General features: G+C 35.8%; 1 protein-coding gene across 3 annotated transcripts in view; it reads left to right on the top strand.

The window, feature by feature from the left end:
* AGTPBP1 (ATP/GTP binding carboxypeptidase 1) overlaps positions 1-19,157 on the top strand; it is a 59,642-nt gene extending 40,485 nt beyond the window's left edge. For all 3 annotated transcript variants that reach the window (XM_053467249.1, XM_053467258.1, XM_053467266.1), the window contains 12 exons: positions 195-278; positions 1,467-1,553; positions 1,648-1,796; positions 2,168-2,255; positions 2,832-2,976; positions 3,435-3,588; positions 3,837-4,017; positions 4,447-4,576; positions 5,959-6,090; positions 7,758-7,934; positions 11,147-11,307; positions 18,732-19,157. In XM_053467249.1, the coding sequence (XP_053323224.1) occupies positions 195-278; positions 1,467-1,553; positions 1,648-1,796; positions 2,168-2,255; positions 2,832-2,976; positions 3,435-3,588; positions 3,837-4,017; positions 4,447-4,576; positions 5,959-6,090; positions 7,758-7,934; positions 11,147-11,307; positions 18,732-18,924 (1,681 nt within the window). In that variant the 3' untranslated portion in view covers positions 18,925-19,157. The remainder of the gene's footprint in view (positions 1-194; positions 279-1,466; positions 1,554-1,647; positions 1,797-2,167; positions 2,256-2,831; positions 2,977-3,434; positions 3,589-3,836; positions 4,018-4,446; positions 4,577-5,958; positions 6,091-7,757; positions 7,935-11,146; positions 11,308-18,731) is intronic.
* The last annotated feature ends 212 nt before the right edge of the window (positions 19,158-19,369 follow it).

Raw genomic sequence — 19,369 nt, 5'->3', positions numbered from 1 at the left:
TATATAATATATATATATATTTATATATATATATTTTTTTTTAAACGGATGAATTAGTTTCATGAACTTTTTCACCCTTGTCTTCTAATTCTACCCATTTTGCTCCGACATCAACTGGTAATGCTTATCGTACCTTGTCATTTCACACTTGAGATCATAGCAGATAAGTATTTCTTTTCTTTTTTGTACCACAGAACAAAAATTTCTCAAGATATTGAAAGGATGATTCATCCCAATGATGTAATAGACAGGATAATATATGACGTTGATAATCCAAGGTAAGTGCCATCTGAACTACATGAGCTATGTAAAATTTGGTAATGTATTAAGGGTGCTCCTGACATGTAGTTAAACATAGAAACATGGATTTTGGGAGCAGATAAGCCATTTGGCCTATCTAGTATGTCCTTTAACCAAAAAGAAATGCAACTTGAGAACATACAGAATATTCCTTACATCATCTTGCTTTACCTGAGTGTTTAGGATTGTTAAACTCCAATTGAAATTGTCATTATTTTGCAATTCTTCCTCCCTGTCTTTCATGAACTCTTAACCATGTCTTCTGTAAAATGCAGACCTTTTGATTGCAGTAAAAGGCAAAATGGACACATTCCTAAGCTGGTGTATTCACAATTGCCTTCTCTTAGGGTGCCTCTAATAAATAACAATTTAAATAAAGTGTTTTTCAACTTTCTTCAGCAAAGTACCCCGAATAAGTGATTACCCCAACCAATGTTTAGGGAAGCAACTCCCTAATGTGTTTCTGTTAACAAAAACACTATTTAAAAAATAATGCTGATCATATAGTACTGTTACCCTTGGTTGTAAAATACTGGGCTTTGTGAATAAACGGTGATCCTTGTGCAAAAGTTGCTGCTGATAACGTTGCATTATGGTCACATGTACAAAACAGTGATGTTGAGTATGTCGCTGGAGCCTCTATATTGTATAGAGGGGTTTATAGAGTGCCGTATATATATTTTAACCTTTTTACACTTTTATTCTATTAAATGTAACATTAGGAATGCTATTCAACTACTGAATGACTCCAGACCTAATCAAAAATATTTCTTTAATCGTGGAAAAGTTTTGCTCATTCATAACTTTCCAGGGTATGCTTATGTCATGTGGTGCAAAAGCAGCAAATAATATTATGTGTGACATAGTATCTGAAAAAAAATCTTAAATGTAAAACTTGTCAATGTGGTTAAACTTTCCGAGGAAGTTATCAGAAAAAACTTAGATGCTTTCTCATTTAAACATGCTGGGACTAATGTTTTTGTCGTAAGTGGAACAGCATCTTTAAGAAAAGGGTGTTTTGAGTTTATCGGAGGAAGTAGTGCTTGGTATGTTTGTAGGCATAATTTGGCTTTGATTTTAAAGTGCGCCCAAACAGACAGGAAGAGAGGAAATGTAATCTAAAACCGCTAACCTGCTATCTCTATCTTCCCTCTAATGTTCCACAGCTGTCCTGTACCAGATGAAAGTGACCTTTTGAAGTTCAACTCCAAATTTGAATCTGGAAACCTGAGGAAGGTCATTCAGATTAGAAAGTATGCTAGCCCTTCAGCACTTTCACTTCAGGAAACACACTCGCAGGGGAAAAAAAAAAAAAGAGAAAAGCTGAACATATGGTTTATTTTGCAGAAATGAATATGATCTTATCCTGAACTCGGATATTAACAGCAATCACTATCACCAGTGGTTTTACTTTGAAGTCAGTGGCATGAGGACAGGTGTGGCTTACCGATTCAACATCATCAATTGCGAGAAGTCCAACAGCCAGTTTAATTATGGTATGTATACAAATACTTGTTTGTATATTGTACATGTACAATAAAATAAACATAATTAACATAAAATGTTAATTATGCTGTCAGCTCCAGTTCTAAAGATTTAGAAAACATTACTCTTAGTAATGGCTCCATTGGATTCCTGCGGGCCCGGTCGCAGTTGCTGCGGGCTTAAGGGGCAGGTGCCCCTTTTGCCCTGCGTTAAGGACGGCCACATAGGCCCAATCAGTCCGGTCCTGACTGGGCCTATTTTAAGGTAGGGTATATATATTGTGTTTAAGCTCTCATACTCTAGTGATGTTTCCGTCATACCTTTATTTAATTGTTTTGTTTGAAAATGTAACTAATGTGGCATATATTTGTTTGCTTTCAAGGTATGCAGCCACTAATGTACTCGGTGCAGGAGGCACTAGCATCAAGGCCTAGGTGGATGCGTGTTGGATCAGACATATGTTATTACAAGTAAGTGCACTGTTTAATGCTTCATTTAAAATGAAATGTTTGCGATAAAGCAATATTTTCCACTATGGCAAAAGAAAAAAACTTTTTTTTAATGTATCCCTAGCATGTCTCTATCTTTGCCCCAAATAACACATAGATGGATACTTATGATACTTTCCCTACTGCTGCTGCTGTAATAATAACTGCTGCTGTAGTAATTTATTTTTATAGATAATATACTCTGCATGTAGAATGCAGTAATGAATAAATACAATGTGGAAATGATATAAAGTAAGCAGTTTCCTAATTTATTACTGCTTACATTCTTGAGAGTTAACATCCATTAAGGGTGATTGGGTACTTTTACTAAAGGTGACTAAACAGGTTGGTTTCAAGTTATCGTTATTAACTTATTTATATAGCGTGCATATATATGTATGTATGTATATATATATATATATATATATATATATATATATATATATATATATATATATATATGTGTGTATGTATATATGTGTGTATGTATATATATATAGTGATAAACAGATATATACTAATGTGCTGTGTTTATTCCCAATGTTCTTACGTTTCCAGAAATCACTTCTCAAGAAGTTCAGTGGCTACCGGAGGCCAGAAGGGCAAATCCTATTACACTTTGACTTTCACTGTAACTTTTCCACACAAAGATGACGTCTGCTATTTTGCTTACCATTATCCATATACCTACTCTACTTTAAAGGTGAGTTTTTGCCAGTTGACTGGGAAACAAGCTTATTACTCAAAGATCAATCAGACCATGTAAATCAATATGGATGAATGAAGCTACAAGAGGCTTGTGCTGCAAATTTGTTGTAACTCAGTTTGTGTGGGGGTTAGGCAACACTATGGTTTAGAGAAGTCGCCTGTTGCTGCTGACATATGTTATATTGTAATTTGTATTATTTATTGTTTTGTATAGCGCCATCGAGTTCCGTATAGCTCAAATTATGAGCCTGTCTAGTTGGTTGAGAAATTATAATTTTTTTTTGCATGGTTGTTACAATGGGCTGGGTAATATGCTTGTTTAATCCATATTAACTAATTTGCGCATATTTTTTATTTTATTATTTTTATTATTTTATTTTTTGTTACTCGTGTCTTTATAGTTACAAATTTAGAGTCTTATGCTTGTTTCTCTCTTTCTTCCTACATTGTAAGATGCACCTTCAAAAACTCGAGTCTCTACACAACCCACAGCAGATATATTTTCGCCATGATGCATTATGCGAAACCTTAGGTGGAAACGGATGTCCAGTTGTCACCATAACAGCGATGCCAGAGTCCAATTACTATGAGCATGTCTATCAATTCCGTGAGTGTGAATTATATTCATAAACAAAAGCTTTACACACCGCTATTATATAGTATATTTTATAGTTATACTTACTTTTTTCTGAGATTGCATTGCATGAATCATTAAACAGGTACATTTCAGTCACCCTAACAAGAGTGTATATTTGGTGGTGGACACAAGTTCTGATGTTGCTTTGGAGTCTAAGCCTTTTGCATGAACTGTATATTATTCCGTACTGAAGCCGTGTTTTGTATATGCCTGTGCAGGAAATCGTCCGTATATTTTTCTCACATCCCGAGTTCACCCTGGGGAGACTAACGCAAGCTGGGTCATGAAAGGGACGTTGGAGTTATTAATGGGTAGCAGCGCCGCTGCTCAATGCTTACGGGAATCCTATATTTTTAAAATTGTTCCAATGCTGAACCCTGATGGTGTGATCAATGGAAAGTAAGTTATTTTAATTTCACAGTGCGTTTTATACCATGCATTTCCTTCTATTAATATTGTACACAGACATGAAATCACATTTAGTTTAAGATGCTGTTGTGAAGCTTTGTTTTTTCCCCTGTTTAGCTAAAATGTTGCTGTCTATTTTTGGTACTACAATATAACCACTGAATTCATAATCGATCAGATTGTTCAGTGAAAAATACCGGTCTTTGCAAATATTAGATTAGCTGTGTTACGGCAAAATCTTTGTGTGTTTGACGTGAATCCAAAACGACTTACTATTTGTTGAAGATCCAGGAGCCATTGCACTGGTTTAAGTGTGTTTCACGCATCCATCACATTTAAAACAGTGTGATCCAATAATGTGTTATGTGTGGGGTCTATGATGTCTACAAAACATTTTTTCCCCATTATGTTTACTCCTAGCCATCGTTGTTCCCTAAGTGGCGAAGATCTAAACAGACAGTGGCAACACCCTAATGTAGACCTTCATCCTACAATCTATCACACCAAGGGTCTTTTGCAGTATTTGGCTGCCATCAAACGTACACCCCTAGTAAGTAATACTTGCTTGTGTTATTATGAGGGAACTGCTTCCAGATTATCCTCAATATTTACGTATAATTTGCTTAATTATTCATATAAAAATACCCTTGTTATTTTCTCTTGTGTATTTTGGAGCTGATATCCTTTTGCCACGCTACACTTTAAACAGACACCTTGCCCTAATATTTGTACTAATGGCTTTACAGAGCTACTGAGCAAACAGAGTACTGAGTGAATAATCTCTAACACTAGTGGTTCATGGGCAGTTTGCTAAAACATCTCAGGTAGAGGGTGTTTAAATTTACTAATTAGACTGATGGATTCCAGTGCAATGTTCGCTCAGAGATTATGGGAAATGAAGGAAAACGTGTCTTTCGCTGAGCCAAATGTCATATCAGAACGGTAAAATGTAAATAAAGAATAGGAAGGAATAATAGCACAGGTATTAAATTGTTTTCAATGAAGTTATACTTCAGACAAGGTAATTATCTCGGAGCTCAATAAACAGGGGAAAATAAAAGTATTATAACATATATACCACTGTTAATATTGGTTTCTCCAATTAAAGAAACTATTAAAAATGTTACAGAACAACTCATGCATTTTTGATGATGGCTGGAGGCCATAGGAAGTCCTGCATGGACCAGATCCTTCCCATGGTCTGCACATGTTACTCTCTCAATATAGGTCTGTCATCAGTTATACTGTTACTCGTAGAATAACTACCGTAATTAACAAACTGGGGGGCGCAAGTAAAAATCTAAATAAATATCTTAATCAAGTGCACCAAATAAATATATTTTTTTTATATTCTTTATATAGGTTAGAGTTTCCTTTTCAAAATATATAATTTGTTTTGTAAATGTTGGCTTATTGAGATTAAGTTCTTATTTAATTAACTCTTACCCTCGTATCCTGAGGTGATTTGTGCCGTATGGTTTTGTAATTGCTGACCCAAGTGTGTTGCTTGTCCAGTCTTAAAGACCAAGGTGCGGAGGAGGGAAGACTTCAGTTCTACCAAGTACATCTACAACTGTTTTGTTCCCAACATATATCCAGCTATGATCCTCAGCCAGCCCTTGCTTGACGGAGGTTGGCAAAAAAAATCATAGACACTTTACTTTAATGAAGAACTATGGCTATCATATGTAACATACCCACTCTTGGCTGCATGACCATGAGTGGTGTAAAATCATACATGTTCCCTTAAGGTATCGTAGGAGATCTGCATTCTGAATAATGATCATACGTCTTCTTTAAACAACTATTCAGCTACAATTAAACTTATTGTCCTGTATTTGTATATAGTTTTCAAGCGTCAAATTGATATCTTACCAAAAGATTACTTACTTAACCTAACTATGGTTGTGTCTTATTTGCATACCTGTTTAGGTGTACTGTGATTACCATGGCCATTCCCGTAAGAAAAATGTGTTCATGTATGGATGCAGCATTAAGGAAACAGTGTGGCACACAAATGGCAGTGCTGCTTCATGTGACATGGCTGAGGAAAACGGCTACAGAGTGAGTAACAATAACAAGCTAAGATTCCATTACTACGGTTCTCAAACTGCAGAAAAATTCAGCTTTCTTAAGAGGCTGCAGGAAAGTCTCACACTTGGAAAAGTAAATGGAGTTTAGTTCAAAATTGTCACTAATAGGCAGATTTAGTTGGAAGAAAAATGCACTTGGCAGGGCATAATTAACACCCCGAATGTCACACACCAGCCCATCTTAAAGGATGCAATGAATTATCATGGAAGACTTGGGGTGGGGTATAAAGAAGAGAGAAGTTAGACATGGGCATAGCTGGAGTCATAGTGGGCAGGCAATGCCTTAAGCGCCTAATGTTGAAAAATCCATCTTAAGTCATTGTTTTCTTAAGTATTCTGCATTTTACCCTTCAAAGAAAATAAATATGAAATGGAGACTCTCCTTTCCTGTACCTTGGGAGAAGCTAACTTAACTTCCCTTTCCCAGCCTTTAAATGGTATTCCTGTCCATTGTTATTTCTCCTATATTGTTCAGTGCTGGAACACTGCAGGGCGTGTGACATCATGTACTGCTTCACTCACAATACATGGGCAGTGTTGTGATGTCGTAACATGCTCTCCATTTTATGTGGGTGGTGCTATGCTCCATGACACGCAACCTCTGCTCCTTTTATAAATGAGCAATGCCTGATTCAGAAACAGAACCTCAAGATCTGCTGGCCAAAGCTAAGCTGGCAAGACTGACAAATTTCAGTGCTAGTAGTCTAGATGGGACTCCACTGTGTGTATTCCTGAACCCAGTGTTACGTTGACAAAAGTAAAGTTGACCTGGCAGTTCAAGTAATGAGCAGGGTTTCTTAGAGGAATGCATCTTTGATTGCAAGGAAAGAAGGCAGTAGGGTTAATAAAATTTTCTTCACCAAAGAATATTGCATAACTGCACTGTAAAAAAAACAAAACAAAAAAAAAAAAACACCCCCCCCCTCCAAAACCTTGCTTTATTTATTGTTTATTTTACAAAAGAGATTTACAGGAAAGCAATTTGTTTTTACAAAGCGTGGTAGACTGCACTATTTAATTTATGTTGTGTACAATAGAGCCCTCTAGCGGCGCTGTATGAAACTTCTAAGTGTGCGTAACAATCAAACTAATGGAAGGGCTTTCTGTGTGCGACCCCCTGAAGCTCTTGCATGTGCCTGCACTGGAGCTGGCTGGTGGTGAGTGTATCATGTGTGCACTTGGCCAAGTAGGAGATGTGTTTAGCAAAACACATATGCAGGGATTCAGAAAAACCCCTCTATTTTTTTTTTATTTAGTCCCCTTGCAAATGCATAAAGGGGACGTTCCACTCTCATGTGCATTAAAATGTATATGTTTGCTTGTCACAGTAGTAAAACTTGCCAACAATAGTAGACCCAGCACTCTTTTTCCAAAGCACTCTGCTGCAGGTCTATCCTGTTGAGTGCTTTAAGCTTCTTGTCACTCCATGTGCATTTCTGAAAGTACTGGGCTTCGTCTGGCTGAAAGTGAACACACACCTGATGAATATTTATTATGACAGATAATGTGCATTTTTTCACAGCTGTGTTGGCTCACGTTGCTTTTAGGGTTAAAAAATAAACAAATAACTGTTTACTAAAATGCATTTTATTTTATTTATTTTTGTATTTGTAACTTTCCCCTGTCCTTTTCATTTAGACGCTTCCTAAAGTTCTTAGCCAGATTGCTCCAGCATTTTCCATGAGTAGCTGTAGCTTTGTTGTGGAAAAATCCAAGGAATCCACTGCCCGTGTTGTGGTCTGGAGAGAACTTGGAGTCCAGAGAAGTTACACAATGGAAAGCACGCTGTGTGGTTGTGATCAGGGAAAGTACAAGGTAAACAGGAGGGAGTGCACATTAACCTGCCTGCTTTGGAAAGTCTTTTGAGGTTATCCGATGTACTGCTTACAGCACCTGTACCTATTCACAGATAAGACAAAGTAAACATTTTGTTTGTATTGTATTTATGATATATTATACCATTGTATATGTCTGTTATATATACACACAAACAGTATATTTTCCTAAAGGTTTTATATGTGTGCAAGTACCGGTGCCCAGCAGTACCTTCCACCAACCCTTACTGTGCGGCTGCACGCCTGTTATTCGCAGTGGTTTTACTGTGCCAGTTCAGCACTAGTCTTACTTTGTGTCCTATGTTAGTTTAACTTTGCCCTGGGTCACACTCATGCGATCAAGATTTGACTATAATTGGAAAAATGCTAGGAAGCCAGTGTCATTTAACCCTACTTCTGCTATAGTTATATCTAGGTTGTTTGTAACCCAATTAGCAGCAGGTGTGTGTGTGTGTGTGTATTTGTATATGTGTATAAATATATATATATATGTGTATATATATATATGTGTGTATATATATATATATATATGTGTATATATATATATATATGTGTGTATATATATATATATATATATATATATATACACTGCTTCGTTTAAGGCAAACTGTGCATCCCATCTCATGGTATAATGCAAAACATATGTATTTTTTCATATTATTTCCTTGTAAATGTCAAACCAAATAAAAGTAACAAAAACTCAATATTTTTTCTGAAAAGAGCCGGCCGGGATTTTCTTGTTTTAATAGCCCACTGGACAATATAGTTATCACACGGAATACATTTTTGGACTTTCTTTCTATTGTGTGAGTTTGTTCATTCATTTGACCTCTCCAGAGAGTTATAAAACCCAATTATTTTATTTGCCCAGGGATAATAAAATTAAAATTTCATAATGCACAAATGCGTTTTTGTCCAATAGATACCAGTTTTATGGAGAAGCTGTAAAAGTTTAGCATTTTTTTTTTAGTTGGGGACAGTGTATAGTTTATAGTGAGCATATTCCAGACACAAACACATGTATGTACAGTATATTAAAAAGTAACTGTTTTAATTTTGGGTTATATAGGTTATATTTGCATAATATTGTTATACTGTTGGAAGCAGTAATGATATTTTTTCTTTTCTTCTATTTTATTTATTTTACTTTAAAAAAAAATATAAATAAAAAAAACTGTACATACACTTAACCTGGATCAGTTTAACAGATAAAACCTATTGCATTCATTGAGAACAAGCAATATCGTTGGAGTATCAGCAAGTACTGTTAGAAGAATAGACACATTATATATTTATTGTATGTATAGGGAGGTTAGAAATACCTATTTTTGACTTTTAATTAAACTTTGTTAACCTTTAATGATTATGTAAAAAGAACTTGAATCAGGAAGAGCTTGTGCACATAAAAAAAATCTGTACCCCAGTATGACATTTTCTCTACATCTATAGAAGCCGGTTTTAAGGGCTCTGGATGTTTTTCTCTAGGGTCTGTTTGTGGATAATCGTCACACTTTTTATAGAACTATTATAAGGCCCCCTAATGACATTGCTCATTTAATAGTTTGTCCAAACTGCCCAGGCACACCCAGGTTTTTGTTACAGATTGCATTAAATTGCCACTGTATACCTCCGTGGTCACTAAGTGGTTTTATATTTGACAGAGACAAATGATTATCCTGCTGGCAAATTGGTTCTCAAATAATAATTGATGCAGCCATCTGATTGATGAACCATCGTTCTCCACTGAAATGAAGTCTCATAAATTACAATCAACTTGTTTTAAAGCACCTGCTTTTATGAGCTTTACAAAAACAAACAGTGTAACAAGTGCCTGCTTTGTTCAGTGCTTAACCAAGTTAACACGAAACCCAGTGTTTGATGTTGGGATGTTTATAACAAAATGAAAAAAGCCGCTTCTTATGTTAAACTGCATAAATAAAGAAAATGGCAGTTCTGTAAATGTTATACCAAACTAGCCCATGAACATTTTAAAGAGCAGCTGTCAGACTAAGTTTGTTTTTCAAGACTGGTTGTTGATTGTACTTTTAATTTTAAACCATATTTGGTTTAAAGGTTCGCTTCAGGGAAGCTGCATCAACTAGAGTTATCTCTTTAGTCTCTTTTCCTGAAATTCTCACACCCTTGTAAAGGCTGCCTGAAAGCATCAACCACAATCATCTTAACCAATGGATGGAGATAATATAATGGGGAGGAACAATCATGGAGGTCTTGAACAGGCCACTTTCCCTAAGTCAAGATGAAGATTTTTTAAATATCTGATCATTCAATATCCAGTTTGTTGGAACAGTATGACATAAGTCAATTTTTTGGCAATGACACCCTACATAAGGAGGAAAAATCTGAATAAAGACGTTATAAGCATTACTTTTTTTAGATTTTCACTAAAAAAGTTGTGATCAATGGAACAGACTGTTCTTGGTGTAGAATTACCAGTACAGTCCTGCTGGAATCAGTGCTGGGCCATTAATGTTTATTATAGACATAAATGATATTGAGGACAATGTCTTGTCAATGATACTAAACTATATAATAGGGTAATTAGGAAGTATGATTTAAATGGATTACAGAGAGGCCTTGAGAATCTGCTTAATAGATTTTTACGGCAGAGGAAATTTAAAGTAGGCAAATGCATTTGGTGACTGTGATACAGCAAAGGCCCTACATAGCTTGTCTATTTTTAATGAACATAAAACATTTTCATTTTTTTTTTTAAAGTTTACCTGCTATGGATTTTTTTTAACAAATACATGATTTTTGCCTTTTAATCGTATATTTATTAATCTCTCATTAACATTAAAGGAAAGTTCCAAAATGTAGTTCTTATCTGTTGAGGCCATAATGGGTTTTAAAGGTGGAATTCCTTGTAGGTGATGGTCTGATACGTAACCTAAACCAGTGTTTGAGATAAAAAGTTCATTTATTAAAACTGTTCCCATAAATGAAGTATTTCAATACCAAGTGGAGGTACATTACCTATACATTGCCTTGTCAACGATCAAAAATGTTGGCCATTCCAGAAAAATATTTTTTACTTTTATTTTCCTTACTATTTTCATGTATTTTCATAGGTAGTATTTGTCAAGTCCTGCATCTTCTCTGTAGAAATTGAGTACTTATGTTAACTACTGCAACAAAGCCGTATCTCATAACATTGTTGTTCTTCTTTTCCAGGGATTACAGATTGGGACAAAGGAGCTCGAAGAGATGGGTGCAAAGTTCTGTGTAGGTCTGCTTCGTTTGAAGAGGCTGAACTCCCCGGTGGAAATCAGTTTGCCTCCCAGTCTCCTTGATATAGAGAATGATCTGATTGAGTCCAGCTGCAAAGTTGCAAGGTATCACAATAAATTAAGGCTGGATATTAACCTCCACTTTCTTATTCCCTAAACATTTTTAAGTGCTTCCTGCGATAGCCTTCATCGTTACTATTTGCAGAATTAGATGAGTAGCCCCCCTTCCTAATTTACCATTATAGGTTTTATGTATAGGACAGATTGAGTTGGGTATGAAGAGCAGTTCTGATGCAGTCACCATAACAACCAGTGCAAGGTTCCACCAGAATTATTTTTATGCAGCATAGATTGTTTTAGGATCCTGATATTTCAACATATACAATCTGCCATGGGGAGGATAATACGCCTAGTTACTTAAAAGTGTACAGTACAATTTCTGTAGTTTTTTTGTGAATTGAAATAAGCTAATTCCAGAGAACCTGTTACCCTTTCTTAATAGGCTCCCTAGAAATATTCATCCCTAATAAAGTGCCATGTGCTGCTCATTAACTTTTCTCTACCATCTTAAATCAGTCGTCCATGCTCATTCATAGCGCTAGACATGATAAGGAAAGAAAACACATTTATTTAATGCCCACTCACACTACCCCAGCTTGATTGATATTCTTAGACACTGTCATTTGGAGACCATCAGGTTCTCCATCCTTCTTACTTGACCATTCTTGTATGTCATTTCCCTTCAACTGACACTCCTGCTGTATGTACTATTAGTGAAAAAGTATTAATGAGGGCACTATTGCCCAGATTTAGGACATGGAGACACAAGGTATATTTTGCTATGATAAATATACACAGGGTTTTAATGGCAGTGATACAGATCTGGTTTCCATTAAAACTAAGGTTTAAGGGTTTTGTGAATATATCTATAATCTGTTGGGTAAAATAGTAACAATTAAATCTTTCGTGAGCCAGAAGATGGATATGATATGAGTAATCTTAAAAGTAAAGTAAAATGGAGGGACATTTTCAATCAAATAGATTAATGCACACAACCATATTATTTTTGTTAAGAAGGGCTAGTACAGCTGCTATTACATCTTCTCTTTTGAATTTGGCACTTTAGTAACTATAGTCAACTGTGGAAATATCCTTTCTAGTATTGAGAAACAGCCAAACTCTCTCAATGGAATAATTCTTTAATCATGTAAAATTTCTCATGCACAGTTTTTTTCCAGGAACTCTTTAATTGTTAGCTGATACAAAAGCAAGTCATTGATAGGTTGTTGCCATAGAACCTGAAATAGTTTAGTGAAAGTTTGTGTTTTATGTAAGTTAACCTTCAGAAAAAATGATAAATTTGAACATATGCCAAGGTTAATAAAGGGTGCAATTAATGTGTGTGAAACAGCACCTATATTATTTTTTTTGATGGCAAGTTATTAATGTTTGATTAGCTATTCTAATACATATCTCCCCACATCAGATTTACACTAAATGTATTCCAGTTTCAGATGCAAGGCTCACATTCAATTTATGATGGATAGATTTCAAGAAAAAAAGTGAGGCTTGAAAAGATCTTATAGAAGCGTTTAAATAAACAAAGTTTAGAGTTTTAACAAAGTTATTTGGAAAAAGGAGGAATGTTAAAACAAGAGGTCATAATCGTAACCTAGAAGGTCAGAGGCTTAGATGTAATATAAGAGAAGTCTTACTTTACACATCTCCGGTGTGGTCTCCTTTACTTTACCTGTCTAGTATGGTTGGCCCTGTTTAGTAAACTCTATTTCATAGCACAAATTTGACCTTGGCAAACATGTTATAAACCACAGCAGGTAACATGGCATGGTTTATAGGTATATATCAAAGCATACCTGAAATAGTTTATTTATTGGCTAAAATCACGGTCAAAATATTCATAGTGGAAAATGTTGCCTTTTCTCCTGGGTATTTCTGTACAATGCAGATCCAGCCACTAACCAAATGTGTCCGGTTTCCTTGAATGAAATACCGCAAAACACCAGTGCTGACCACGTATCCATGTCACTCCAGCATGATGTATGTCTGATCTGATTCTGCTGAGCCCCTGAAATGTTAAAAAAAAAAAGCAATCTACTAATTGTGGTTTGAATTTCATATTGAAATTAAACAAGGAAAGGGAAAACCTTTAGTGCGGTTAACTTTTCCCCTTGATGTACATATTCTAGAATTATTGGTCACATACACTTTTAGATTTGATTGCATGAAACGTTTTTGGTTTCACTTTACACGCTCGCCATTTGTATTTCTTAATCTGGGAAAATGATGGGGGCATTGATTCCCAATTGCAAACAGTATAATTGATAGTGATTAGGCACAAATCACAGCGCTTGAATTATTGATATGTTGCTTTTTCATTGTGTTAGTGTAATTCAGGGGAATACTCTTCTAAATGAGGAAATCATTAGACCAACAAAGTATTGTCTTGTGTTTCTGTATCATTAGTCTTCTCTACTATCGCATCTGTTCCATCTTTCAGGTGAACAAGTTTCACTGGGCAGCAATGCATTTGGAAGCGTAGTCAAGTAATGATGAACAAATACCAAGAATGGCTGGGGGGTTCTTACTTAGGGAAACATATGGACTTTTCATTTAAAGTATCTAGTGCTATGTACTCTTCTATGAAAAAAGGAGGGATCTGCACTTTTACTGATGCTATATTAAAGATTACTGTTATTTATGTTTATCTCCCTGTCTGGCTTGCTGTTCTAAATTTTGGTATTCAATGCCGTCTCTTTATCCTCTGTTGGCCTCTTCCCTCAATTCCTTCCAGCATAGTGTCCTGCAGCTTTGATAGAAATCTCATTAACCCTTTGTAAGAATGGGTTACATGGATCTGTCAGAAGATCGCAGGGACTGTAGTTTAACACCAGTTGGCAAAGTATAATGGGAGTTGTAATTGAACAACAGCTAAGTGACCATAGTGTTACCTGCCCTGATGCTGAATACCACTTCCTAATGGTTTATTGTTAAATATTGGGTTTTTTTGGGTGATTTTACAGCATCGTTGCCTTTCCAACTTGCCAGCTTTACTTTAATAGATTACGTTGCTCAGTTGGAATTAAGTCATTAATATTAAGAATATACAAGTTACTCTTCAACTGAATTTTGAATGCACGTTCAACAATAATGTACAAGGGAGAGTTGACAAGAGAGTTTTTGTTTCAGCTCCTGGACTTTACATTGTGATGGTCCAACCCATTGAGCGTCTGCTGCTGGAAGATCTTGGTTGGCCCTGTATAATGCATCATTAAATTATAAAGTCTCCTTACCTATTGAAATATACATCAATCGGGGACAGCTCAGCCCTTCTTGTTGGTTCAGAAACTTGTAGAGTCTGACTCTACTGACCATTCTACGAGACTAAACACTATTATTATATAAGTTATTGGTTTATATAGTGCCATCATATTCCACAGCACTGTAAAACAGGTAAACCGGACATAACAAATAGTATATAGCTTAATAATTCGAGTTTACAGTGACAAAAGGTGAGGAGGGCTCTGCTCAAATGGGTTTACAATCTAAAGTCACTTTGAAACATTACTTTGAGATATGACGATACCTAGAACGTGGAGGGTTCTTTTACTTAGATGTTTATAAATATGATTTATTATATGATTGCTATGGCCCTTGTCACTTTAAATAGTCATTACCATGTAGAATTGTTAAATAGTTACTGTGATAACTGTGATCATCAAAGCCGGGAGTGAACAAAGATGTCTTGCTTATGCTAAATCCACACCGTTTCTAATGTCGTTGTCTAATGGCATTGGCAAATCACAGGCTTTTGTAGCAATCAGTGAACCTCATGGAAGAACCTTGTGTTTCTTTTTCTTCCTCTTTGACACACGTGTGAGTTATCTCATGTTATGAAAAGAAGCCAGCGATCACTGATATTCCAGCATTCGAAATGCTTGCGGGAATTGAGCACCTCAGCAGCTCTTATTCCGCTCTTACGGGAGGATAAATTTATGAGTACTCTGTCCCTTTGAAACTCCAGCAGCAGAAAGCATCTGGTTTGTTTGCAACTACGCCAAGTCCCCATTAAGCTTTATGCTGCTAAGTGTTCGATACCATGCGAATAGATGAAATAATTAATGCTCACAATGTACTCCTGTCACTTAGCCACAATTTTGTTTAGAAGGTAAAACCATATTGTAGGTTAAACACAGACTAATGTCTGATGAAGTGATTATAACTCTATTTATTTCTAATGGTACTCAGCTGTTCGTATTCAAAGTGCAATGTTAACAAAGAACCATTTACAAACGTGTATGCTTTTAATTTAAATTAGCTTTGCTATTTGCATAGACTCCCTTTTAGCAAAGTGGTTGATTAGATTTCCACATGGAAATCGCTGGCATGGGTGGTATAAATGAGAACGGAGGTAGTTAAAGGAATACTGCTCAGATTTGTCACTCAGTTTGGCTTAATCTAAGTATGATGTTTTGAAGGTGCCATTGCTTTTTTTGTCCGGTTTTTCCAGATGATGCCCATATCTTCATGAAGTCATTGTAATGTGTTTATGAACACCTTACATGTCATTGGCCCAGGTTTTAAATGGCAATCGCACTAATGCATTTTGAGAAGAACGTGTCACAGAATAATGGATAAGGTTCTCACTCACATATTTATGTACAGAACGAATGCTGGCCAAGCAGTGGCCTCATTGGCACCTTCATTTTGGAAATGAAAAACACTACGCTTTAAGCTCCAGTTTTCATGTAATTCTGTCATAATTCTTGTACATATATATACCAGAATATTGTCTGACTTTCTGCCACAGTCATGAGCAGCCACTGCACTCACTTTTGATGGCACTAGTCTAAGTTTTGTCACAACCAAAAATCATAAACCCCTTAAAGAAAAAGTCATGCTAGTTCCTTTAGCTGCAAAACAGATGTCCTTGAAGTCTTCTAATGCCTTGCAAAGAGTTCCCGCATGGGCTGCTTGGACCCTTATCCTTTAGTCATCTGTCCGACTAGCTTCATCAGCACAGTGCCTGCAAAAGACCCAGCTGTGTCGTCCGACTGGTGTATAAAAGAAAAACCAAACTCCACACATTTATCTTGGGGCGTGTGTGTGAACTGTTTCCATCACATTATTATGACATCATAGTAACCCTAGTGATTCCTGTGATTTTAAAGTATGAGAACATCTTAAGAACCTTGAAAGGATCTGAATGTGGGCATATTCATATATATATATATATATATATCTCCATGTGTGATGTATATGTGTGTATATAAATAATATGCTCAAAATAAAATAGGCAAGCATACCTAATGCTCCACACTATGATGTGTTTTTAAACAATTTTTAGGTTTATCGCAAAAAAAAAAGTCATGCCCTGTTAAAACCTATATAACTTGCTTAACAAATCTTAAACTAAGAAAACTGAATGCCATTTTTATGAATACAGTTTGTGGTTAGCGGATAAAAGCAACCATGTGTAAAATACATTTAAATTTACCTTGGCTTTATAGATTTTCCTTTAAAAGGTACAGTTATGTGAAACCACATTCTAAAATCCCATCCGACGGTTTACACTGCAGACTTCTTACCATTATAATTATAAATATAATAATGTTATCAGGCCACCTTTTTGGACACAACAAGAATAAGATGTATAATAGCCCCAAGTACAACAGGGAATATTGCTAAAATGGAGAATAGCGCATACATGTGGGTTGCTTAAACATTCAAAGTCGTGAAGCTCCGTCAACTCCATTGCCCATTTCTGTTTTATGGCACTTTAGCCAAAACATAGTTTGCTTCACTGATCTCTGGATAACTAATCTCCACCTACCTGCCCCTTTTTAATGTTTTTTTGAAGTGCAATGTAAAATACCATGTTCTTTATTATATATATTCTTCATTTGGTTCTTTGGACGTGACAGTTAAGATGTTTGTCTCTTTAAACGATAGGCAGTGATGCATTTATAACAGTCTAATAAGCAAACGGGCCTGCTTGTTGTCATCCTTAGTAGAGGAAATAGACTAGATTTTGTTTTGATGAAGATAATATATTTTGTAATGTGTAGCTATGCTTGGATACATAGCCTTACCTTACAGTGGTTATGTCAAGGACTTTCTTTTAATATATGAAGATTGCTCCAAACTAGACTGCTCTTGATGTCCGATCGATATAATGCGTATGATTTGATTAGGAATAAAAATGTAGAAGCTTGTCTGCGATACTTATCTGATGAAATATTTAGAAGCACTTAAGGCTTCTCAGCAAATATGTTTATCTAGCCCCACAGGAGAGCAATGAAACTGGGTGTAGAGTTCTTGATTTTTTTTTTTTATTTTTTTTTTTCCCCTTGGGTAAATGCTTTGTGGCTTGCTTTACAATGTACGTCTTCCTAGAATTTTGTATTAATAACACTTACAGTACATTTACAAAGCTCGGCCACTGAAATGACAAGATACCCCGTTTTACCGGAATGGCTGGACAGATATCTTAGAACTTCACTTGCTTAGTAATTTTGTATACATGATATGTCACTTTCGCCTAATTTTTGTCTTGACAACAAACTGAGTCACTATAAATTGGCATGTATTCTGTGTTTATTATGACACTGAACTGTATGTCACTAGCATGGATTACTGTATAGCTCTTTGGGTTTACTGGGTACGCAGAAGAATGTCTGGCATTTGGGACGCTAGAAGTAGAACCCTACATGCTCTTTGTTTTCCAGTTTAAATCCAAGTTACTGGATGTTCTTATAGTCAGAAACAATTTGCAGATGTATGGTTTTCATAATTTTTAAGAAATATTGGTAATCTTTTGATATACCTTGGAGTTTCTGTTGCTATTACAGAAGATGCAGTGCTCAGATCATTGTCTAGTAGAGGTTTTTTTTTTGACGAATGGGACTAGAGTATTTTAAACTCATGGACAAGACTTCAGAATGCTGACATCAAGAGAGCAAAGACATTTACTGTACCCATTGTATTAGTGATTTTAGACTCTGGGGTTTACTCACTAATAGGAGAGGAGTCTTTTCGGGAAAGTTGTGGTTTCAACACCCTCATTCTAACAAGTGTGATTTTGAATTTCCTTTTGAAAACAAATCCACATATACTCCTGTGACCTGGAGAAATATTCTTGTGCTCCATAAATATACCAAGTGTATGGTTTGCTATTTTACTTTTCAGCAACTTTTCTATGAAAACAGCAAGCAACATAACACATAAAAGGATGGTGAAATTAGAAGTCTACACTAGGTGTGGTTGGGTTACCAACTGGATAGCTCAGGTGTTGGATATATATAGGATGGACACTGTACTGTAGAGAATGTCAGTCTTTCTTAGTTTGTTCAGTACATTCAACAGTGCATGATTCCCCCATCACTACATGTATCATAGGTGGGTCAGCCAACGTCCGTCATCCTGAAGACTGCAATAGTAAAAACAAAAATCAGTACACAAATATTTTTTTTCATGCTAATGTATGTTTTTTTATATTATTTCTATTCTAGTCCTACAACCTACGTCTTGGAAGATGATGAACCTCGTTTCCTTGAGGAAGTCGATTATAGTGCAGAGAGCAATGATGATGTTGATACCGATCTGCCAGATAACTCTGGTGACTTTGAACCATCTGTGGTGGAAGAAGAAGGATTTTCTGACTCTGAGGTCACACAGACTCACCTGCGTAAACAGTGCACTTAACCCCAAGCTGCACATTGTATTGTGGAAAACAAACAGCTTAATCAAGCTACTGGCAGCCATTAGCTTTCTATTCATTTCATTTATGTATATTTTTTTTCATTGGTGCTTTACATTTGTATATTTTAAGTATTGTGTGAATCTGATTTTGTTTGTGTTGCATGGATTTTTCTCAGATATTTTAATGTTATCCTTAAGGCTGAAATCTAAATAAAAAAGCCAAATGCTGAAATATACTATTGTCTGTCATGCAATTAATATACCGTAGATATTTTTTTTTATACTGCCAATTGGGTTTTATTTAAGTAATGTGAGGGATATTTATATATTGTATATTCAGTATCTACTCTCATCACAAACTATCTTGTTTTTGTGCGGTAAGGCAAATATGATTGCTGCAGGAATATGCATATCTGTATCTGCCAGCATTGTGGGGTCGGGACTAAAA

The sequence above is a fragment of the Spea bombifrons genome, chromosome 1 (assembly GCF_027358695.1).
Source record: "Spea bombifrons isolate aSpeBom1 chromosome 1, aSpeBom1.2.pri, whole genome shotgun sequence".
Taxonomy (NCBI): domain Eukaryota; kingdom Metazoa; phylum Chordata; class Amphibia; order Anura; family Pelobatidae; genus Spea; species Spea bombifrons.
This window is presented reverse-complemented; position numbering and strand designations above follow the sequence as displayed.